Source organism: Montipora capricornis, chromosome 3 (assembly GCF_036669925.1).
Source record: "Montipora capricornis isolate CH-2021 chromosome 3, ASM3666992v2, whole genome shotgun sequence".
Lineage (NCBI taxonomy): Eukaryota > Metazoa > Cnidaria > Anthozoa > Scleractinia > Acroporidae > Montipora > Montipora capricornis.
In genome coordinates this window covers 54,706,259-54,731,258 of record NC_090885.1, presented here as the reverse complement: position 1 = coordinate 54,731,258, position 25,000 = coordinate 54,706,259, and the positions used below count along the sequence as shown (strand labels likewise).

At 39.8% G+C, this 25,000-nt stretch overlaps 2 protein-coding genes across 2 annotated transcripts in view; both read left to right on the top strand.

Annotated features, from left to right (window-relative positions):
* The first annotated feature begins 5,097 nt into the window (after window positions 1-5,097).
* Window positions 5,098-19,437, top strand: LOC138043421 (TELO2-interacting protein 1 homolog). The gene is made up of 8 exons (XM_068889683.1): window positions 5,098-6,390; window positions 7,764-7,969; window positions 8,698-9,064; window positions 12,446-13,167; window positions 13,896-14,126; window positions 15,829-16,002; window positions 16,528-16,833; window positions 18,774-19,437. Exons 1-8 carry the CDS (start codon window positions 5,196-5,198, stop codon window positions 18,963-18,965), a joined length of 3,393 nt encoding a protein of 1,130 aa, XP_068745784.1. The 5' UTR covers window positions 5,098-5,195; the 3' UTR covers window positions 18,966-19,437.
* Window positions 19,438-22,573: 3,136 nt separating this feature from the next.
* LOC138043420 (RING finger protein 24-like) overlaps window positions 22,574-25,000 on the top strand; it is a 23,150-nt gene continuing 20,723 nt past the window's right edge. The window contains exon 1 of the mRNA XM_068889681.1: window positions 22,574-22,957. The gene's annotated coding sequence lies outside the window, so the exon portion shown is untranslated. The remainder of the gene's footprint in view (window positions 22,958-25,000) is intronic.

Here is a 25,000-nt window from a genome sequence, read left to right as displayed (position 1 = left end):
CTTCCTTCCTCCTCGTCAGTCTACTTGCCTTTCTCTGCCATTTTAAAACTACTACCACTTCTGAGAGTGCGTTTAGAGTTGTGACGTGCGCGGAATGGTTAAAAATTCGGTTCCAGGCAAGCAGGAACGTTCACACGTTCTTTTAAAAGCGCAAGGTGCCGGTGTTCGTCCTTACCTTACCGATTTCTTCAAAAACCGGTCAATCTCTAAACGTGGACTCAAAACCGAAACTTAAATTGGCACGGCAACGCAACCTTTGATAGTTTACACTACGAAATTTACCCTTGCCTTGCCTAAAGTAAAAATTACATTTGCCAGCTTTCATCCTTGGGGGTTACCGTTTTTTTCTGTAGTGTAAATGGGGTTAACGTAACGATTTGTAGGGTTTATGTGGAAAACATGAAATGCCGAAAAAAATCGGCTAATCCTAGTTTACAGCGACGAAAATAAATAAAATAAACTAAATGAAGGATAGAAGCAAATTTCAAAACTAGCCCAGAAAACCTCATATCGACACAAGGACACAAGGTGAAGTTACGGTTTATTTTATTTATTTTCTTCTCCGTAAACTAGGATTAGCCGATTTTTCTCGGCATTTCATGTTTCCCATATAACCCCTACAAATCGTATACGTTGACAGAGCATTCGAATTACAAAATTTTTGGACGTTAAAATTTCGGACGTTTAATTTTTTTATCTCATGTCGGACAAATTTCGGACACTCACAAGGCGTGAGTAGATTTACGCCTATAAAACATGAATATAGACTGAAACAGCATCTGTGAAAAGTGATAATTTTACTACACCCTCAAGATTTTACAGATACACCGCCGAAAAAATAACGCAAAAATTCATATAATCGGAAAATGATTTCTAAGGCGTCTTGGGGTATAATCGTATAATAGGAGAATGATTTCAAGAGCGTCTTATGTGAAATCGTAGAATAGGAAGAATCGTATATTCGGGGAAAGGAAAGGAAAGGAAGTTTAATTATTTAAGTAGTGTCCAGTCGTTCTACCCTGCGAGCAGAGTCTCTTTCGATCTTCCTAGATAATTCGGGAAGAGGAAAGTAGACTCTGCTCGCAGCCTCCACATTTCGCATTGAGCATGCGTTAAAAATTTAAATGTATTCGCTGTCAGTCATACGTGACCTGTAGCCACAAAAGCACAAAACGAAAACAAACAGTCGGGATATTTTCCAACAACTCTGGCAAACACACAACAACCAAGGAATCACTTCATTGGAAACTCAAGATAGTCCATACTCTTAAAATGCCATTTCATTTTTTTACTGAAAAATTTATAGGTTTCTGTAACACAAGTTTCTGTAACCGACACACATAGGAAAAACTCATGGGAATTCTAACAGTTAAAATTGCCACGCTGTCGTAAATTTCAAAATATTGATGACGCGTGGCGATTGATCATGCGCAAAAATTAAAAAAACAGGTTTGACAAGTCGAAACTGGACTGACTCATCCAATTCTTTGGATGAGCGGCAAATCAAAGAATGTGGAGGCGGCGAGCAGAGTCTACTTTCCTCTTCCCGACTTATCTAGGAAGATCGAAAGAGACTCTACTCGCAGGGTAGTCGTTCTAGCGCTGGAGCACTAACTGGGGACACTTTAAACTGAAATCAACAAATTCTGAACGCAAAAAATCACATATTAATTTCTAAAGCGCCATAAGGTGATTGCTTAGCCCAGGCAGGGGGGGGGGGGGGGACCCTAAGGAATGTCTGGGTGGGGATGTGCCGCTGGGACCCTGTAACCCTTAGCCTATACCAGAGCTAGTTCAGCTGAATTTTGCTACCTTATACTAGAGTAAACTCCCACCGATTTCCGTCTAAATTCCGATTCTTGACAGTTAATAATATCCAGAGGTGTTTCATGATAGCCATTTATTGACGCTCTTGAGGCTGAGTTACGTAAACTTAAACTTTGCCAATTTGAATTTTTTATATTCTTGAGTGGGAGTTTCTGGTTTCCTTAGTCTTGATAAAATCTTCAACCGACTGGTCAGTTTCGTGAAAAAATGATACCCTATTCTAGACCGAAAGGCTACGATTTATATACTCTATCCTAGAGTAAACTGCTTGAAAACCCGGCATACCCTTCACGGCGACACATACCTATATAGTTCATATATGGCAGTACCCCCCCTGGGTTCCTTAGTAATAGAAGGTTGTCTAAGATTTTCTTTAAACTTTCTTGATTGTTCCCTACATTATGGTGACTCGAAATATGCAATTAAAAAACTAAGTCACCGAGCTCGTTTGGGAGATATAACTTGCCCGAGTTACTCATTTAATTAATCTTCATTGCGACTTCATCTATCGAGGACAAGTTTGTTCCATCGGTTCACGCTACGTTTGTCAGGAACAGGAAGCACAGCGTTGATGTAATTCTTGAAATAACAAAATAGGTGTATTGTATTGTTCAAAAGGAATCATTTAATGTTCGTTTTATGACACAGGCACACGTCATGAGCACTGACTACAGATATTCTTTGGGTACGTGATCTCAAGGAAACAATTTTGTGTCCATGAGTGATGGCTGCGAATACTTTTTTCCCTGTGACTTTTTCTTCTGACGTAGGTTTTGTAATAACGTTTTACAAAACAAAGAGGAGGAGTAAGAAAATTAAATTATGCCAAAAAAGAGTAGGTCACCAACCTCGTTTAGGAGAAAACTGAAAGCAAACCGAGCTCGACCCCTCGACAACTAATCTCCCCGATAGCGTGGTTTCACTTTCACTCTCGGACTGAAATGACACTTAAGCATCAGCAAGGCTTTCACGTGACTTTTTTTTGCGAGAGTCTAAAAAGTTTTCCATTCTGCTCTTTTCTGCTGTGCTCTGTAAACGGCAATTCTTCTTACTAGCGAGCTTTCCTGCACGAAAGGTCGCCATTTTGAAATGTTTTTGGCCACGGCTCCATATATCAATATTTATACATGGCTATGAGTCTTTATGGTTAAATTTGAACGTTGTTTTGTTTAGAAATCTTCCTTGAGAATTTGACCATAAAGCCTCGTAACCATACCAAAATACGAACGTGGCCTTCGCTGTGTTATCCGCAGAACAAGATGTGCAGTGCAACTTAAGATAAGCTTTAGACAACAATGTAAAAATAAATATATTAATTAGACAATGCAATGAAAGTCAAGAGGATGACTAATCAATTTAATTAACAAGTGATAAACTAGACATCAATAATAGCGGAGCTCCGCGCGCGCCAGTATCATGCTAGTTTGCAGCACACATTTTGATGTTGGACATCCATCTTTTGATTAATTGACACTTGTCAGAACAAGGTATCCGCTGACCAGTATCACATCACCATATCGCGGGCTCAAGCTTAAGCTCACCGAGGTCAGCTGTTTTTTGAAGTTGACCGCTGACCAGGTACTGGTTTTCGATTGGATTGCAGGCTCAACCTTGGTGAACTCACCTGAACATAGTTAACTGAATAGAGTGTAATGCGAAGTGCTAGAATTCTATCCCATATGAACCATGTGAGCGTTAGCCCTACTGATAGAAATGGGCCCACACAAGGACAGAGAAAAACTCTGACCAGGGTGGGAATTGAACCCACGACCTTTGGGTTGGATCACCGCTACTCTACCGACTGAGCTACAAGGTCAGACGGGAGCAGGCCGTGGGAACCGAAGATGTTAAAGTCACGTCAATGGACACGTACAAGTACAAGGAAAGGTTACGTTTTTTCAAACGTTGGCCGTGTAGCACTTATATTTCCATCAGTAAGGCTAACGCTCACATGGTTCATATGGGAGAGAATTCTAGCACTTCACATTACACTGTATCCAGTTAACTCTGTTGAAAATATAAGTGCTACACGGCCAACGTTTGTATAAACGTAACCTTTCCTCACCTGAACATAAGCGAGGCTTCATTTTTCGCGCGCTTTCTGTGACTCGTTGAGTCAACGCTTTTCGTGTTCAGGTGGAAAACGGTTTGCAAGATGCTTTCTTTCTGCATTTTTCGCTGGTTTCAATCCAGTTTGACATATAATGATATCTGTGGTCCACAATAGTGGCTACGCAGTTATTTAGTCAAGCATCGGCGGGATGTAAACTTAAGGACGTTCGCGCGAAAAATATTTCTAATATTAATTTTTTTCTGCAAATTTTACCATTGAAAGATCATGATGATGAGTTAGTGGTGTCAGAAATGTAAAAAATATGGGGGGTCACCGACTTCGTTTTGGAGAGAACTTACCCGGAAGAACACCCTAAATCTGAAAAAATCCGACTTCTTTAGCGAATAAGGCCACAGTGTCTGTAAGCCCAAAAATATTGCAATTACATCTTTGAAGTGAAATGTTCTCTACCAAACTATCTTTAAGTGGACCCATCAAGTGAATTTAGTTAACTGTTGAGGTTCCTTAAAAAACAAGTTCGCATTTAGCGACCATAGTTTCATGCGCCTTGCAGCCGCAAGATGGCAGGATTCCATGTCCCGAGGACAAAAATCTTGAAATTTTTTTAACTTCCCACATTGATTTTTTGTTCATTTTTGGACAATGTGGAGATAATTGTAAATAAAATCTGTTGCTGACAAGAAAAGTAGGGGTCACCGAACATCTAAGATCGTTAAATCCAAGCAAAGCTATAGCAATAGCCATCTGCCCTATTATTGTTCATTTTGGTACTTAGCGTGCGCACTTGATGCATGACGTAGCATGTGAATTTGCGTGCGCTGTAAGGATGCGCAGTAGCAATGAAATGTGGGTGGTTTTATTTTCGGACACTTTTTTGGACCGAAATTAAAATTGTCCGCAACTTTTTTGCAAGTAATGACCTGTGTTGTAATTATGCACACCCAACCCAGTTCCCCTCCCAGCCCCATCCTCGGAGACCCAGGGGCAATCAGTCGGGGCAGGAGAATCAGAAAGGCAACGAAAGTTTTCAAGAACGGGTGAAAACTTTCGTTGCCTTTCTGATTCTCCTGCCCCGACTGACCCTGGGTCTCCGAGGATGTCCCCAGCCACCAGTTAGCATGAATCGTCTGAAACTGCACAAGGTCGACTGTGATTGGCCGGTCGCCAATGTAACCAATCGTAGTCGGCCTTATAACTGCTGATTCCCAAGACGTATGGCGGATCTGTTCGTGTTCGTGCGTTTGATGGCTTATGTCGGGCACAGTTGTGGAAATTACACTTTTTAAGCACAAAAATGGGCCCAGATCCAAGCGAATCGTTTAAAGATCTTCGTCCTCTGTGCATAAAAGTATCAAAGGAGCCGTCACCTACAAATATCAAGGAGCTCGAATGCAAAATACGATGCGTAGACCCATCTCATCTGACACAACTTGTTGAGTATGTGTTGTTCCCGCTAAAACTCGCGTTACAAAGTGCTACTGTAAATAACGAAGTCAAAGAGCTTGTTGTCGGATGCATAGAGACGCTGTTGACAAGTGCGTCCGTTTGTCAGTTAGGAACTTTTGAAGAGATGTTCAATTATCTTCTTGCGCTTTTGAGTTCAAGGGAAGATGGTCCAGGCCATGTTGCAGATTTGCCAGAAGAACTTAAACTTGTCATTGTAAACTGTCTTTCGCGTCTGATTCAAAGCTCCTCTCTTATAGTCAAAGGGGCCTTCTTTTCGCCTCGTTCCCTCCCGATTCTTGGACATTCCGTTAGTATTTTATTAGCTTTATCTGAGAAGGAGAAAGCTAGGAACTTGAAGTTGAGCGCTCTTCGTTGCCTTAGTTGCCTTGCCTGCTCCAACAGTGGTGAGAATTTACACCAGCAACAGGAAGAAGATAGGGAAGCATTGGAAAGTGCAATCAAAGATTCTATGGCTATGAGCTTTGCTTCTTTCATCCCGGGAATATCAACTTCCTTGTGTCGTATAATCACAGGCGATACTAAGCAAGGTCATGTAGTTCTGACACAAGCCATTGAATTGTGGGGAGACATCCTCTCTTTGGTAATGAATGACATATATTTGCCAAACAAAGCAACAGATAGTGATGATGTCTTTTCACAACTGGTTTCTTTAGCCCAAGGAGAGCACACCAGTAGGCTTCAGGAAAATGGAGAAGCTGCTGTTTCAAACCCAATTCCAGAAAAACCAGATAAGCTGCAGAGCATAAGAGTTAATAGAACTTTTGACTGGTTTTGTGAAACCTCTTCAAAATTAAAAATTGTTCTGGAAAGACTAAACATGACATGTACTCATCCAAACTGGAAAGTTAGGCTCTCGCTTGCCAAGTTGTGCAACAAACTGCTCATCAATTGCATTAACTCAATGCAATCCTGTGTACCTATAATGGTTGATTTACTGGTTGGTTTGACTGAAGATGATTATGCACAAGTGGCATCTTTCAGCAGAAATGTATTGAATAATTTATCACTACAACTTGGAAATGGTAAGGGATAGACTTACTGGTATGTCCAGAAATACTTATCATGATTTGAAAGAGACCCAGTTTCGATCGCCATCACATGCGGTTCTGAACATTTACTTCCCATTTCTAGCAATGAGGCAAATTAGCATAGAGGCTAGTGTTTTTTTTTTCATTAGGGTTAAAGTTATCTTTACTTGAGGGCTGCAGTTCAGGGGACACATTGTGACATAAATAATTATTGTCTGCATTCCCAGATACGAGTGATTTTGAATTTGAAGGGAAGAGCAAGGGGACACTTCGTGACACTGAACTGTAATGTATCTAATGGCATGCATGGACACATCTGGAGGGACAGGCCAATTTGAGTTTCACTTTGATTATTCACTTTCACTGTGAAATATAAGGATAACAGCAGGATTGCTAATGAACACAAAAAAATCTATTTTACCACTTCCTATCTTCCTTCCATGCCTTACTACCAATTATTCCCCTTGTCAGTGACCTATCTAGGTACATGTACTCAAGGCTGCTGCCTAAGAAAATTTTAAAGGGGCACTCAGAGCTAAACGCTGAGAACTTAGGAGCCCAACATATGAAGTGAAAGGTGTTGCTGTGAAAAATTAAGGTGCCCAGAGCTATTTGGGAGCCCCAGGCTACCGGGCTCCTGTTAGGCAACAGCCTTGGTACTTCACGTAGAGTTGGCATTGCAGTGGTTTACTTCTAAAAAAGGCACAAAGCCGTCTACAGTTGAATGGGAAAATGAATAATAGTGAATTAACAGAAGCCAAATTCTACAACTTCTCAAAGCAAGGACGGAAATAAAATTATAAGAAACTCAACCCAGATGTGTCAAATTCTGGTTTCATGAAGAGGTGTTTGAAACAAAGTGACTGGAAAAAATGTCAGGGTAGAGGAAAACCTACAAGCTTGGTCCTCATACAGTGTACCATAATGTTATCAGATCTGGCGATTGATCGAGAACACACATTAGGTGTCCTTGTTCAAAGTGAGTTCTTACCACACTTACAACGCTGCTTCCCAACCTTGTCACCCTTTCTTGACCACACATTTAGGGTCCGTATTATGGAATAGGAATACATGTAATAGAAGTCAGATCGAGATTCACATTAAATTTGTCAAACACCTGCTAAAATGCTATTTTACATATCTTTATTATCCTTGTTGCTTCAAAACGCAACACATACATTTATCATTTGAAATCATCACACTCCATTTATTCTTATTCCAAAATAGGGTCAATCGAATGCCCTGTTATAATTTGTAACAAAACTTACTGTTATAGCTTTCTCTTCTATTAGACTTGTTTTGACTTTACATATACAGTAATATCCAAGTGTCTCAAGTGTTGTGTATTATTTTACAAATTTTGCAAGGTTCTAGTTTCCTGAACTCTCTCTTGGAAGAAAACCTTCATTCTGCCCTGACATCACTACCCAGGTTGATGAGGATAGGTGATGATTCAAAGAAAATACAAAGCTTGAATCTTGTGCTTGGTTACTTGAACCTTCTTGGGAACAGATTGAGCAGCTTGCTTAATTCGTCAGCTCATCTTAAGAGGTTGTCTCTTGCTCTGGTGCAGGTATTATGAGGTGTGATTAATTAGACTTATTCCAGGATCATCGAGTAGTTTAAAAGCAGAAATAACTTACCATGGTAGTTTGGTGAGTAGTGGCATTTTTATTGGAAACAATGCTGCCATTTTCAAGCCAAGACAATCAATTTTTTTTTCAGGAATTTGATTTTTTTTTTCAACTGTTTTTCTGTAGAGTGGTGGAAATTTGCATTTTTATAATTTAAATTACTTTACTAATTAAAGTAATTCCCCTTTCTGAGAGTAGTTAAATTAATTAAATAATTTGTTCAATCTTAAAACTGTTGAAACACTACTGACTACATTGTATGTATTTATTAGCCTGAAATTAATAATTAGTATTATAGAAGAATGCCATTTAATTTTTGCGCTTGAAGACTTTATAATAATAAACTTTGTCAAAGGCTACAAGAATTATTGGTAAATAAAGATTGAGTGACATTCACATTTATTATTAATTTTTTACGTGTTCATGGTCAGAAAACTGTAAGTTAATGCCGTTTAATCAGATTACGTGTATATCTGAGCTGTGCATGTATACTTCCAATGTGATTTGAACTCCCCTCAAATGAGTGGGAATGGGGGGTAAATGATGTAAGCAATGACTTAACAAATGAACTATCACTCCCAGAAACAATATAATGTTGACAACAACCTCTAGATCAGATCAATAGATTGTTTTTACTTTCCAATTGATTCTCATCACTATGTTGTAGGTTCTTGAGTTTGATGTGAGTGATGTTGGGATTGTTGAAGAACAAACTCCCTCTCTGTCTGAAACAGCAGTACTGCCATCCGAAACAAAAGGGGAGAATCCAATGTCATTTCCTGCAAGCCAGTTTGCTGAAAGTCAATACCCAAAGTACCGCTTCAAGCATTTCACAGATAAGAAAGTTAAAGCGGCTGTTAACCAAATATGTAATGCTCTGGGTTACTATGGCAATGTTGCCCTGCTAACTGACCACTTTCTTGACTTGTTCCATGAATCCAAGCTTTACCGGAAGCAGGCTGTTTATATTCTGAATGAGATTGTGCTTGGTTCCTCAAAGAGGGCACTCAGTGAAGAGTCAAATGTCTTGAAAGGTAAAAGTAATAGTCTTTGAATAAGCCAAAGGTTTGTGACTGAGAGGTGGCATTCCTTTATATACAAGTACAGTAAACACCAGTAGATAAGGCGCATTGTTTTGCTGTAAACTTTTGCCTGAAACTTTGGATGTGGCTTATCTACGAGAACATCTCGGAAGAAATCAGTAAATTTCTTTGATCACCCAAACCCAGAGATCCATCAACCACAAGCAGGAAAATATCATGGATAATTGTTGACAGCCTGTGTGGTAAACTGCCCACTGTTTCTCTGTTGTTTACAACTTTGCTGGTAAACATTATTATTGACCTCCCTTCCACAGGCAATGAATGGCTTCCAGGAAAAATCTGTCTTCTAACAAAATGCCTGGTTACTAAGCAATTAGTACATAAATGAATGAAGCTGTCAAGATTACAAACTTAAACAGCTTTCACTGAAAATATGCTGGGGAAAGAGTTCTCTTGGAAAAGCAGTCTTGCTTCTAAATAAGTTGACAATCATATTCTGTACAATTTGGAGGGTTACCAGTGAGTCTTATTTTAATTTTACAGTGTAGACTGTAAATTGAATGATTCATCCAAGGTCACGCACATGTTATTTTAACCCAATACGTTCACAGAATGAAATAACTTTGGTAGGAATTTTCGTCAGAGCGTTTTTTTCCAAATCTAATGAGCTTTTTAACTTGGGGTGTGGCTCATCTAACAGTCCAGGTTATCTACAAGTACAGGTGTGTAGGGTATAATTATGATTAATGCCACATGGGCCAATGAGAAGAGTGCTTTCTGTGGTTATTTACAGTCTGTGAAGAGGTGTATGTAGAAAGCAAAGAGTGTTGGCTGGCAGGAAGCTTTCATTAAAACGGAAATAGAATCACTGAAAGCGAACAGTCAGTCAAAATACTACATACAGTATATAAGATTGGCCTTGCTACATAGGGTCAGTGAAGAAAAGGAAAGAGTTATTAGTATTTAGAATACAGTAGTTTTGCATAAATATTTTATCAACAGTGGCCCAGTATAGGTTTACAACTGCACTGATGAGTGCGACGTGTAAATGGTTAGATAAATAAGAAATCCAGGGGCTCCCATGATTAGGAACCCAGCCATAAATAAAAGGAAAGGAAATGGTTCTATCAGCATACTCTTTAGCCCCAAAAAGTAGTGGGTAAATTTCTGCAGCACCGATCTAATAGAGTGGAACATCCATTCAAGGGACACCCTCAGTGTCCCCTGAGTAGAGGTTGGGTTGGAGTCAAAGATTGAATGGAGGTGACCCCTTAATAGAGGTGTCCCAAAGGGGAGGTTCCACTGACTGTAATATTAATTGTAATTGGCACTTAGTAGTGGAATTAGTAATTTTATTGAAATGAAAATTAGAAGAATCATCACCATTAAATTAGCATTATTTAAGCAGTTGCAAGCAAGCCTGAGAAAGTCCAGACTTGAACTGGATTTGAACCCGTGACTGTGGGATTTTGCGGCACTGCTTTAACCCACTGACATCTGAAACGCCCTGGACCACCCTCATTGACAAGTAAAATTGTTTGGCGTTAGACAGAGGGTGCATTCTTTTGGGAGTATCCTGGCTATTTTCATTCCAGATTAGAAATTACAGAATACTGCTTCATTTGCTTAAGAAGAATTTTTTGTACTTGTGAGTGCTTTGCATAGTGCAAATGCGTTCCCATACGCTCTTCATATTGATTTTGACTTGTTTGAAAAAAGGTTTGTGGTTTTGTACAAACCAATAATAATGCCAACCTCATTTCTTTTGACGGGCAAGGGCACTTTTTTAAAAATAACACAACAGCTCTTTTTGTTCTAGCACTGGTAAACAAACAGAACAGAGGCCACATGCCCACATCTACGGTAGAAACTTTGGATCGCTATTCTATTCAATTTTCCCACCAAAACTTTGAATTCCTAAAAGAACGCATATTCTGCCTATTCCAAATGAACTGTATTCCGGTCATTCTGTTCATTCAGCTATCAGGGGCAGAATGAGTGGAATAGTATTTCGTTAATTCTGAAAACGGAATAGGTCCCAAAAGAACAGGAATACCGTCTATTCCTTTTATTCCTTTTCTGGAATCGTACCAAGAGAACGCGCCCAGAGTAAAATCCCATTCCAAGGAGTCAATGGGTTAGCCACTAAGTTATCAAGCTAACTGGGAACTGGTCCATTGCGAGTTCAAGATCTAATGTGTAAAAGGTGAATGAAATTATTTTCTTAGCTTAATTTCATACGTGTGAACTGGGGAATGAACATGAAATGAGAGTTAGAAAGATTCAAACGCATGGGTGTGAAACCTGTTCAAACCTGGACTTTTTCATCTTTGAACTGTGATGATCTTTTTAACTTGTTCAATCCATGGTTCAAATATCTGATATTTCATATATTGCTAATTGAGAGAAAAGATCTTTGCACTTATCTGGACAATTTAAACAATTGTCACTTTATAGTCACCTGGGCACCTGAAAAATTCAAGTGGCTTCAACAGGATTTGGACCCATAACCTCTGCGATGCCAGTGCAATGTTCTACCGACTGAGCTATGAAGCCACGTAGGTGGGACCAGGTCCATCATGGAGTCCTTCACGGAAACAAAATTAATGAGCCCAACAAATTGACCTGCTCCCAACTGTTCTGTAGCTTCATAATTCATTCGGTAGAGCATTGCACTGGCATCACAGAGGTCAAATGCAGTTTGGGCCACCTGAAAAAAGAGACAATAATAATTATAATAATTAATTAGGCTGGACAGGAAAATATTTGGCTCGAGGTCATGGTGTACAGCCCGAGTGCAGCAAGGTCCGTGCACCATGACCGAGGGCCAAATATTTTCCTGTCTGGCCCAACCTAAATTCAGTCAATAAGAATATTATAATATGGGTGGGCTCTTTACACTATATAAGAGCACTCAGAAGATGAAGTTAGGACAAAATAAAAAACAAAAATCTGCACCGAAAATGTATCTAATATGTTTTGCATTTGCTTTTCTGGCTGTAAATTACTTGGATGTTTAAAAGCGACGAGATCCCCCAAAAATTGCATCGCATGGAGCAGTATGTGTTCCTAGTAGGGCCATATGGCTTTTTCCGGCACTTCTAGCGGTAATGCATACAGTCCTCATACAGCGATTTGGCCAATAGTTTTGCAATGAAAGCGCGCGCGGGGCTGTATGGGCCATATGATAAATTGCTTAAATTCTCCAACTGAGTTTGAGGATCACTTCTGTCATTCATCTTGAACCTGCGCTTAAACTACACAATCATTCATTTCATTTAAATGTCACTACTTTGCTGAAATGCAAGGAAGGTGGAGACTGCAGAATCTCAAAAATGAAAATGAACAAATTCATTTTATTGTCTTTGACAGGGTTTGGAAATGCTGACAGTGCAGTTGGAAAAGACAGTGAAAAACTGCGAGAAGTGCACAATGCTGTAGAACTTTTGATTAGGGAGTACATTTCTGATGCCAACTGGAACCTTGTCACCTCTAATCCTCCAATGCTGCACAAAAACCTGTCATCAGATCCTCACGATCTCCTCCTGGGGAAAAAAGAAACCAAGAAATTGAAAACCTTACCCTTTGAAGTCTTAAATAGCAATGTTCAGCTCACTTGTTTGCTACTTGAAGCAATTGGGCTGTTTTCAAAGGTTTGCTCATCACAATTTGAGCCATTCTTAATGAGAGTTTTGTTCCCATTAATGGCAAAACTGGGCAACGATAATGCAGCCATAAGCTGCTCTGCATATGAAACTCTGGCTAAAATTTGCCAAAGTTGTGATTACAAGTCAGTGGATGAGCTCATAGCGAGAAATGCCGACTACCTGGTGAATGCAATATCACTTGATTTCAAGTATGTGTTTATGAATCACAGAGCGCCCTGCGTTTTGAAAGTGATGATACAGTACAGTAACGCAGATATTCTGTTTATCATTGAGGACACACTCATGGAAATATTTTCTGTTATTGATCTTTATCCTGATGACCTTATGTACTTGTTAATGAAAGTGTTGAATGTGCTGGTCCAAATGATCAAAAAGTGGTTTCCAGTGCCAGTTAAAGAATGTGGAACTGAGGATGGCAAACCTGAGGTGCAGTACTTAAATACTTAGATACCCTTGGGAGGGGCAAGTTGTCATGGCATTTATCAAGATTTTTTTGGTCACAAAATTTGAAATTAAAGCATAATACATTTGTATGATGTCTGGTGATTCAAGCTGTACTACACAGTGTACATGTGTGTCTCAACGAATAGAACCTTTTTTGAAGTTATGTTTTACATCTATAGTAATATCACCAAAATAATCATCTGATATGTTTACAATGCATTGACAAATAATCAGTCTTGTTATATAGCTGAATATTTTCCCCCAAAACACTCTCTGAGTGGGCAACAGTGCAAAATCATTCGTGGGTAACAGTGCACTTTTACCCACGAATGTTGACCGACGATCGCCGTTGCTGTTTCCGTTGCACGTTTTTCTTTGGTAGTGTTTGGCATCTTGGGTCGTGATATCACTGTTTTAAAGACAAATAATGGCCATGCATTCTGCCAGAGGTTTTGCACTTTAATCAAAACTAATGGCAACCTACCCAATTGACTGGACAACATAAAGCTGCTTTTTTCTTAATAGTTACAGACCGTCTGTTCTTCTGCTAAGGAAAAATAAGTGGTTATTCAAGTGTTCTGATATGAAGCTATCCTTTGATTGGCTTAAGTTATGTCTGCTTTACCAGAAAATGAGGCCATTCGGGCACAAGAAAACGACTTACATTTCATTTACATGTCACAGGATTTTATTCTTTACCCAAATATCAGGTCAAACAGCAAATTCCACAAGACATTGAGGCAGAAAATCCGTCTGCAGAGGATATACGACAGTTTTTCTTAGATTATCATAAACGAAAGCAACTATCATTGGGATACCTCGATGCAGATGAACAAGAACAAGAAGAAGGAATGACAGAGCCCAAAGAGAGTGGAGATGGGGAAACTTTTGAGCCTGACAGAAAACCTGAAATTCCCAGACATGTGCAGTATGTTACACAGGTTGGTACAATGTGTTTTCTACAGGGGTAATATGATGTTAGATGCGCGTGGGGTATTATTGACAATGGCATTGCTAAATGGAGGTTGGGTACCTGGGATATGTCCAAAGGCTTCCACTGTAGGAAGGAAGGCGGGGACAAGAAGGTTGCCACCTTAAAGAAAACTAAAGACCCTGTCAACTTACCTGGAATTTGTTTTAGTGACTAGACCATTGAATTTAAAAACAAAGACTCACAACAAAAGGGATCACTTCATTCTCTGTTCTTCTCGACTGATAAATCCAAGATGGCGACCAACAAAAAGCAACGCGGAAAGGGAACTCGTAAAAGATATTTCCAGGGCGAAAAAAGAACAAAACAAGGACAGACTTTATAGGCTGTAAGAAATCTCATCAATGCCAATCAAAACATCAAAACGTAAGAAAAATCAATACAGCAATTTTTGAGACTTGGAACAGCAACATTAAATGTTCAATTTTAGTTTACTAAAGTCACAAAGTGCCTCTATTTTTAATATATTTCAACTGCCCAAGTTGTCCGTAGTAATATGAAACCAACTATTATTGCTTTTACCAAAGAGATTATATTTTGGAAAGATACATCGGATTTAGGGTGCGTTCGATTGACCTTTTTCCAGAATTGTGATGTTGTCACCCCTCCTCACCGTATATGACTACGCTTACTTTTTGAAGGCGAAAGAAATAGGGCTCCGACTTGAGGTGGTCTAAGAGCTCGTGGTCTTTCTATTTTGCGATGAGGTAGTAGGTGCGTCAAGGTTTAGTAATGCTTTGTCGCGGCTTCACCACTTGCACAAATCCCGTAATACACCTCTTTTACCCCCCCCCCCCCCCCCAAAAAAAAATATTCTGCATAGGCATTGTTTTCGACTTCTTTTGGATGGTGGAGGTAGGGGTTATCGGCATCGGCTGATATCCCTTACCGAGACCTTGATTATTCTGGATATCACAAAAACCGAATCTAATATTTTTTTCAGTATACACTGAACGAAAAAAAAAAACAATGTCACGACAGTGAGTGGAAGTGATAATTTATTTCTAAGCGTGTAAACATATACCATTCAGCGGCATATAATTCGATTGACAAAAAATTCTAAGCCTTAGACAATATGTGAAAAATTGAAAAAAGCTGGTTGAGAAAGTAAATAGCAATAAATAAGCCTAACTGAAGAAAACAAACCTCGAAGTCATATTTTTGCTTCTTCACTGACGGCAAGCAACAGAAAGCGCGCGAAGTTGACATGATTCAGGAATCATGCACCGCGGTCATACATGGGATGATTACCCATGACCTTGAGTGTCCTTGACATGATTATTGTATAATCTGCAGCTTGATGGCGTCTCAGGCGCTGATTTCGAAAATTCACTGTACGCTTTCGGCCAATCAGAAAAGAGTTAGTGACGTCAATGTATATAAGAAACGCGTGCAATCACGCAAAAATTATCTCATCCGGAGCTCGCATTTGATTGGCTCTCTAAGGCCTTTTTTATCGTTGACCAATCAGAATGCTTGGTTTGTTTCCACTTTTTGCACTGAATTACGTCTTTTCTGCACCGTGGAACTGTATTTCTCAGCCAATCAGAATCGAGAAATTTTTGCATATATATTATTAGAAACAAAAGGATATTGTGTTAACATTTGTGTTAACATTATTAGATGACTAATTTGATGTTGTGTGTGTACAGGTGTTGGAAAAATGTTCCCATTTTTTGTCATCAAAGTCTCCATTGCTGCGTCTTGTAGTGCTGGACACTATTGAAGCAGGTGTCCAAGCCATCAGCCAATCAGAAGATCAACTTCTCCCTTTGATTCATCGAATATGGCCACCAATGATCAAGAGATTTACTGATGATGAACAAGTAATGTTTTCCTTGTTGCCTGTCGAGTTCGTGACAGTCATACCAATATAATTTTTGGGTTTAACTAAAGAACAGCCAGGAGGCCAAAGTGTAAGGTTGTGTGGTTCCCGTAAATATTCAGTAAGTTATTAAATAGTGTGACCTGTCCATTTCTACCAGCTCATGAACATCGTGTGAACATCGTTATGTTTATGTGTCTGTGTAAACTGAGGCAAAAGTCGTAGCAAAAATCGTTAAAATGTGGTCGTATCTATGGACAAAAAAAGACTTTACTCACGGAAGGAAATCTTGGCACTACAGCTTTTCACTCCTGCCACAGATGACGTTGTGTTGTGTTGACAGGGGGTCTGGGTGTGCTTCCTTTGAGGTTGGAACACTACCAAGACGACTGAAATTCGGACATGCGAATGTTTTGATATTCTTTTTGGTGGAAATATTGTACATGATCTTTCAATTCATTTTTCTTTTGCATTCAAGTGAATGCAAGTCTTGTTGATTTTCTTGCATCCAATCTTGTTCATTTAGGTGGTTGCAATCAAAGCTGTTAATGTTCTTTGTACAATGGCCGGAGCATCAGGCACCTTTATGCAACGCCGTGTCATTAAGGATGCCCTCCCCTCTCTAGTCAAGTTCTTAGATAAGCAATCTCAAGTCAGCATCAAGACAGGCCCTCTTTACTCTCAGTCCCAGACCTTCAAGCTGCAGTTAACTGTCTTGAGAAGCTTGGGTATCCTGTGCAGGCAGTTGGAGATCAGTGATACAAATCTCAGTCCAGCGGTTTGGGTGTGTTGTCAGTATCTTAGCGCTCGACAACCTAAGGAATTGCAAGAGGTTGGTAACGAACGAGGCGATTTTGATTTGCCTCACGTTTCACTATTCTTGGGGCAAGACACATTAAGTGCTTTGGTGATGCATGGCACCGAAGCCTTTCTCAAAATCGCTTGCTTGATCTACCCTCGCCAATTGGCAGCTTAAACTACGTTCACACGGTACCAGTCCAATTTTTGACCGGTTAAAAATTCGTTCCTTAAGGCGTTCCCTTAATAACACGGAGCCACGCTAAAATTAAAAACATTTTAAAACTGGTTTAATCGTCGTTCAATCTTCTTGTCAAATTCAATTCATGAAGTTAAGATGGACGTTAGCGCAACGTTTGAAGCACCTGTCGCTTCAAGGAGTTACTGTAAGTTTAGCTATCGTTACGCAAATGAATTAGGTACGACATTCATTCAAACGTCGCGTTTAACTTGTTAACTTAGGCAAGAAACTTTGCTCCACACTGTCCATCTTCACGTGGGTGTATCAATGGGTACCGCCGTCATAGCGCTCGAAGTAATACTACGTTCACACGCTACCAGTCCAATTTTTGACGGCCTAAAAATTCGTCCCATTAGGAGTTCCCTTAATAACATGGAGCCACGCTAACCGTACAAACATTTTAAAACTGGTTTAGTCGTCGTTCAGTCTTCTTGTCAAATTCCATTCATGAAGTAACACTACGATGGAGTGACATCTCATGGGGTATGGGGTTGGGGGGGGGGGGGGGAGTGGCAATAATCTCAGTCACTTCATGCTTCTAAAACAGGTGTAAGCTACGTGCACTTGTTGATCGTGTACGACTTTGCCTTTTTGCGGACTAAGTTGTTGGTAGTATGGGCGTCTTTCTACTCGAATTCTCTGGAAAATGGGTCACACAAGAAAACGTCGTAACATGACAATCCGCTAGAATCTTGTCAGGATTGCAAGCAAGCTGGTTGTTGTTATACTTAAGTGAGCGTCGGAACCACCTAAGTGATTGCTACACGCGTGACTGAGTTGGCTCTCAGAGCCTTCGATTGCGGGCGTCGAAGGAACTCGATTCCTAATCCCATCGGTGACAGCCATCAGATGTCGAAATTTTAGCGAATGTCTTATTTGTGCGAACGTTGGAACATTCGCTGGATACCTATACCGCCTTGTCATAACTCAAAGCCACCAAGGTGTATTAGTAGATCCAGGAGCTCATTAGCTCCTGGTAGATCCCATTCAAGCAATCTCGAGAGAAGTTAAGCCTCTTTACAGCAAACAGCCCGCACTTCGTAATTTAAGAGTTATTTTCAGTTTTACAATTGTACTGTGTGAACGCGGCCTAATTTTTTCACAGTGATGAAAACAACAGAATGTTGATTCTCGAACTGTATGTAAGTGCAAAATTCCTCGAAGCTCTGACAGAAACTGAACAAAAAAATAAAAGAAAATTCCTCGCACTTAACTGGACAATTTAAGCAACTGCCTCAGTATTTATAGACACCATGAAAAGCCAGGTGACCCCAACGGGAATCAAACCCACGACCCAACTGACTTGCTGTCAAGTCCATGAGGCAAAGCTCAATGAGCTATTGACCCGGGGCCCTTGAGGGAGAAGGGTCTAATTGTTTTAGTATAACCCAACTGGTCGGACAGAAAATGCAATAATAAAGTTAGCAAATGCAAGTTGAAGAAATATTGATTTCGGAATAAAACGAAAGAAAGCGTCACGCTTTTCGCTACTGGAGGACTATTACTATAGTCCTCTTGTAGTGAAGCCAATTAAAATGAACGATTTGTTTTAGTCCACAAGTTGGGAGATACTAAAAATAGATAGTTGCTTAAATTGTCCAGTTAAATGCGAGGATCACTTTCCACCTTTCGTTTATAACCCGTACTTCAAATGTAGATATTTATTGAAGAATGTTACTTTGGAGAGGAAGGCAACTTCTACTTTGCTGTCACTTCTTTTTTCTGTTTTTCAGGTGGCTTTAGAAACATTCAAAGATTTTGCATCAGTGGAACCAGACTTGATCTGGCTGTGCCTCAATGACTTGTACTGTCCGAGAGAGTGGACACCGGCGCACCCGACATTGAAACCTGTAAAGCTGGCAGGGGTTGGTCCGCAGAGTAAAGAATACGCTGAAAATGTCAGCATTCTCCTGTCGGGAATGTGAGAAATGCGATCTTGTCACTGCCCTGGTGTTAAAACGTTCACTCCCTCCTTGATAGATATTAGGCGCCTTTTGCGTAGCGGACTGTCAGCGCTGTTATGAAGGTGGATTGTCTCAGAGGCTAATATCATGCGTTTCCGACAGGTCACCGCATCCTAATTATCTACTATTGCTTGAGCCATTAAGGCCTAACCAGTGATTGGCTGCGAACCTTGTGTTACTCTCATGTGATGCAAACCTTAGTGCCAGGCGGCACTCCCATCGAGATGAGCGTGATTCTTTATAAGCACAGAATTTCAAGTTCTGTTCATTGTACCTATAAACACAATTTGTTTCGTTAAATTGTATGCTCTTTACAATGCTGATGGGTAGTTTGCTTTATACTGTTGGGAACGTTCGGTTATTATTGGTTGTTTTATATGTTTTCTTTGGGTAATAATCTTCGAGCATTAAACTACTCTGGTTCGTTGCTTTTCCACTGTTTTGGCAATCTTGATTTTTTTTTTTAATTACCTTATTGAATAATCGAAACCTTTAGTCAAAAATTCAGTATTCTTTGAAAAAAATATTCCACATGTAGGAAGCAGTGACACTTGAATTGTAGCGGCCCTAATGCTGATCCCAGTAGGTAGCGTCTATTCACAGTGTTTCAGTTGATTGCGGTGGGTCTCTCATTTAACTCTAGACTGACCAAACTTCCGTCGCCTTTTCTCCTGCCCTGACTGACTCCGCGGATGAAATACATCGAGCACAGCACTACTCGAGAACGAATACAAGTTGTACTTGTTCTGGTACTTGCACTCCTTGCCGATGCTAACATAGGGTTAGCCTCGAGAACATAAAATTGACATCTTCGAGTACACTGGGTGCCATAGGTTATTTTTTTCCTTTGCGGGTGGAAATTAAGTGGCGAAGCCGCGGTAACGAGGGAATCACTGAGCGTCCTCTCCGACCTCGAACTGAAACGCAGGCCTTAATGCAAATACTGGGCTGGAATCGTGACGTCATTGCTCAATGTGACCACTCGTGTTACATACCAAAAATACAGTGTACACCATTAGGTTCGCGAATGAATTGCCACTACATTCGAACGGTTCGTCGTGATATGCAACGCGTGTTTTAGTTCCCCGTGATAACACATTCCCGTTCATAAAATAAAGGTAAATAAACCACCGTAAGAGAGATTTCAATTGTGAGCGTTAGTGTCGACTTAGCAGAACGAATGAAGGCTCGAAAAGCTAGTCAGCTCACAAAGTGTCCTTTAGTTAACATTTTTCCGCTACACAAGCTGGCAGATAAGAGTGGTCTCGCAAGCGGCCACCCTAAGATGCATATTGCGGCCAGAAACAACCCAAATCCTGTTCTCTAGCGTAATGAGGCTTAAGATTAACATTTGCAAAAGAGATTAGATTTTTTACCACTCAGTCTTCATTTGATCATTAATCTGCACTTTGGTCTCCAGTGTACGTTTTACACCGCCTGGCCTCGCAACTGTGCGATTTTACGGTAAACAGTTACACATAACTGTGAATGGTTGTCAAATTTAGTTGGATGGCACAGTAAGTTAGTGCGCGGCCTTGGTGCAAGAGGTCGTGAGTTCGATTCCCGGATCTTGCATCCTTCTTTCGACTTCTTCCCTTTCTGTGTAGCTAAGTAGCTTTAAATACCCCTAAAACGGAACACTGATGGAGAAGGGGGAGTAAAATGAGCGCGTTTGTCAGTTGAATTACTGTTATGAGTTACCGACGTTAAAAATGGTTACTTAACTCGAGTTTCAAGTTTCTGTGTCTTTACTAAGATGGAATCATGTCCTCGTCACCTTTCCCGGAACTCATTTATTCGTTCTTGACTGATTTCGATGCAAGGAGTATTTCTCTTCCACATAGCTTGTATGATTTTAATTGCCATGTGTTCTATGCGCGCAAAGCATAGTATTGCTTATGTTCGCGCTCACGTGCTTCCGGTTATATTCAGTTTTGACAACCCCGAGTGGCACTATTCAAGGGCACCCAACGTCAATTTTCGGAGAATATCTGTTCGGAAGACGATTTGAGATCTAGAATTTTCGGAACATTTGTTGTAGAATTTCTTGCTTGCCTGCCTGTTCTAGGATTTTCGAACATCTAAAAAATGGTATAATTGCCCATTTTTAACGGATTTTTACCTTAAAAGGTCAACTAGAATTTTCGGGAGCCTTTTTTCTGGCTAAAATTTTCGAAAAAGTAAGTTTGGATCCCTATAATTTTCTGACTAGACTTTCAGCTAGTTAATCCGAACAGACGAAAAATGTTTAGGGGATAAAAATGAGCCTATATCTACAGTTTAAATACTAAAATACGGTAAACAATGCTATGTTTAAGTGGTTTTGAACTATATTCTCGTTGGGTGCCCTTGACTATTTGAGCAATCGTTTATCGTCGATCACTGCACGTGGACGATATCTTGAAATCTTGTGACAGACATAGACGATCATGAAACATGGTCTTGAGACGAGGAAAAGTCCGCAAACAGAACCGGGAATACCATTACAGTAAGGACACTAATTGAACCATGAACACTTGACATTTTTGTGTACATTTTTTTTTCGACGACTAAGAAGTAAAGCCTCTTCTTATGATGTATAGTGTTACATGTATAGCATTTTGTAAGTGTAAAAACATTAAATACTCTTGTCAAAAGGACGAGCCCACATTCTATAGTCACTAAAAAAAATGTACAAACAAATATCAAGGGCCAGTTATTTAAACAAAGTCTAACTTAGGCCGCGGCTTAAGACAATCAGTGGACCTCCAAATATGTTTATAAGCGGTATATTTTAAGTAGATAAATTGCTGTCTAGTCTGGAATCCAATCCTTGTTACCATCAGCAGCAGACAATATTAAGATATGATTGTTGGCAATATTGAAAATGGCTTAGAACGCGGTTTTGTTAAACATTTGCTAAACTATGTTTTAATAATCGACCCCAAAAGTTCATGGTTCGAGTGTCCTCACTGTAAAAAAACAGCTAACGTTTTTCGTAAGAACCCTTTTTAAAAGGAAGAAAGTTTAGTTACATAGGAAGAACATAGATTTAGTCCAGAACGCTTTATTTTGTTCAATTGTTTCTTCAATGAGAGGGATGAATGGAGGTAAAAAAATATATATAATTTGGCAAGAGATCTTGTTCACGGATTCAGAGCAACTCGTACAAGTACGTGACAAGCATCAGCAAACAAAACAAAGTCCGGAAACTTTTTGGGAGTATTTCAGGTGACATAAAATGCTTTGTATCTACAAAAGGAAACGATTCGGTCGTGAAACTTTGAAAATGTTTTAATTTCTCTGGCCCTGAAAACATGGTTAAAGATAAACATTGCAGAACACTGCAGATCGTTCCAGGACCGAAAAGTTTTCGAAGCAATTTGAGCTGAGCAGGCCACTGGTCACGTCCGCTTTGATTTATCGACTGAATACCACGTAACTTTAGAAACATCGCAAACAAATAAGAACGTTAGTTTTCAGGTACAAAATTAGACTTCCTTATAAAAAAGAGTGCGGACAAATTCATGATATACGAGTTGAACTGTACAGACTACTTATTCGACGGAATACGATTGGCAATCGTCACAAAGGGCTATCATGATGAAAAACCGTATTCACAACAATGATCCACGGAACTGCACAATCTTACACTTTTTGACATGGAAGAACAAATTGTATTTTATCTTTATCTCGCACTTTATAACTAAGATTTACATTATTTCTTTTACACAAGACTACGTGATTTCTTTGCGCGTGAACGTAATGTGCATGTCACAGGATCTCAGCCAGTTCTCAAAAACTGTTATTATAGCGGGAAACGGCGGGGAAAGAACGCATCAATAATCTCAAAGAAACTAAAGCTGTCTTACTTGTCGATGATTTCATTGAGTTGAACGTCAAGGAATTCGGTCCGCAAATCGCAAGACAGTTTGAAAATCACGGACTGCTTGATTTCAAGTTGAAGCCACAAGGTATGTTTTTGGTTTGACGAAGAGAAATACGCGAATATGTATTGACTGTATTGTCTGTTTAGAATGACATATTCATTTAGTTTTATTTACTTTTTTATATGCAAGGGAGTCATTCATTTACAATTAAATTCATTTAGTAGCTCGTTTAGGTAATTTTTTCTTTCAATTTTTCAGGAACCTAGTAACATAGCATGCTTTCTTGTTATCATTATAATATACTATAAAGCGACATCAACGCCAATTAAAATAGATTTGAAGACTGGACTGTCACACATTCGCGTTTTTCTTTAGACCACGGATATATGTTGAAGCATGAATAACATTGCTTTCAAAATGACATACGAGCGGGCGTCATTAAATGTTTCCAGCGCGCTAAAAGAGGCCCTGTTTAATAAGCTTTTGAGGGAAAAAGGATAACTGGACAATTGACACATACAATGTAACGGGCAAAACAATTTTTTGCATGACGGATAAACGAAACAGTTTTTGAGATACCGAAATTAAGTTCCTGTTCTACAATTATCGTACTTTTTTCACTTATTCCGGTGATTTTTGTTCTGTTAGCGATCGTTGAACTCACATTCAAGCTTTTTTTCTGCCCCATAAGACTCATGACCTTTGATCGTGCCATTTTTGTTGATACCAAACCTCGTACGAATGTCCTTAACGAATGAACAGCGGAATTAGTATATTCTACTTGTTGACTCTTTAAGTGAGTCAAAGTGGCCCTTGCGACGTGCAGGTTTCCTCGTTGCGTTTGTTTTAAAGTGGCACTGAGGACTTCAGTAATCAAACATTCAATTAAAACAATCCTAGTGAGGTAATTCAGAGAAATTCTGAAGAGTGTCGAACAAAATGTTGCTTTGAATCGACAATGTGATGGAAACATCTGGCATTTGTATGTGAGCAACTCTTAATGATAGAGAGGAGCGTATCTTGGACTGGTACTCTACAAAGCATGTAGTAACGGGAGTTGTTCCAATTGTTTACACTCAATCGAGCAGTCTGATGTGCACGCGACCAATGACTGAACGGTGCACGCGACCAGTGAACCTCAAAACAAATGCCGAGGGAAGCTTGAGTGTAAAATTTACGAAATGCCTTTAATGGGTAAAGGCGGAAAGGTAAGATGGAAAATCAATGCTTAAGTGGACCCCATTTGTACGTGAAGTTTTTTTACGAAAGTCCATCCACAACTGTGACAAACAATACGGCCAACAAGCCAAATAGTCACGTGACGCAAATCGCGGGAAGTTTGTTTTAGAATCGATTTTATTGGCATTGCCATCAACTCGAGGAGACAGTCGGAATTTTACCGGAACTCAATCCTACGTACCACTTTAGAGATTTTTTGTCTTTTAGTTGCGGTTTTACGAAAACTGCTGATATTCTCTCTTTCTCTCTGGCCCCGTTGAAAGGTAGTGTTTTAATTTTTTCGCAAGAGAGTACACTAGAAGAGTTCACAAAAACTTGTTTGGGGGTGTGGGGGGTGGGGGGGAATGATGAGAAACCATCTACTATCTAAGAATTTTGGAGGACCCCTACTCTCTGCATTTAACATTTTCAGGAACCCCCTTGAGAGCCACACCCCCCCCCCCCCCCCAACCTACCTCATGGCCACAAACCAATACACGCTGCAGAAGTCAGAAGAATGAGTAAAACAAATTAAGGAGGCTCGAAGCTCGAAAGGGTTTTTAGCTGCGCGCACGCGCGTAACCTACACACTCCATAACACGCCATAACAGCACGGGTCAGCTGAATGAATTAAATATTGCGCGCAACCGGAAGTGAAAATACGGCGTAAACCGGACATAAAATCTGCGGGAAAAATTGTCTTTTCCTCAAAATTTTGCAAGGTGACATACCTTGAGTTTTTTCGTGCACGTCCTGTCAACCCATTTTACACACTTGAATATTATATTTTGTTAAATTGTGTTACGTTGGTTAATGACTATTTTTGTTTTCATTATTAAAGGTACCCCCCTTGACAGTGTTCATATTTTTCAAACACCCCCCTTTTTACCTTGATGTTTTTTGGGGGTA

Excerpts from the sequence above, each read along its gene's own strand:
- LOC138043421 (XM_068889683.1), top strand. The coding sequence starts at position 5,196 with ATGGGCCCAGATCCAAGCGAATCGTTTAAAGATCTTCGTCCTCTGTGC. Across the intron at positions 16,003-16,527 it reads GATTTACTGATGATGAACAA|GTGGTTGCAATCAAAGCTGT; the intron begins GTAATGTTTTCC and ends TTGTTCATTTAG. Across the intron at positions 16,834-18,773 it reads AACCTAAGGAATTGCAAGAG|GTGGCTTTAGAAACATTCAA; the intron begins GTTGGTAACGAA and ends TCTGTTTTTCAG.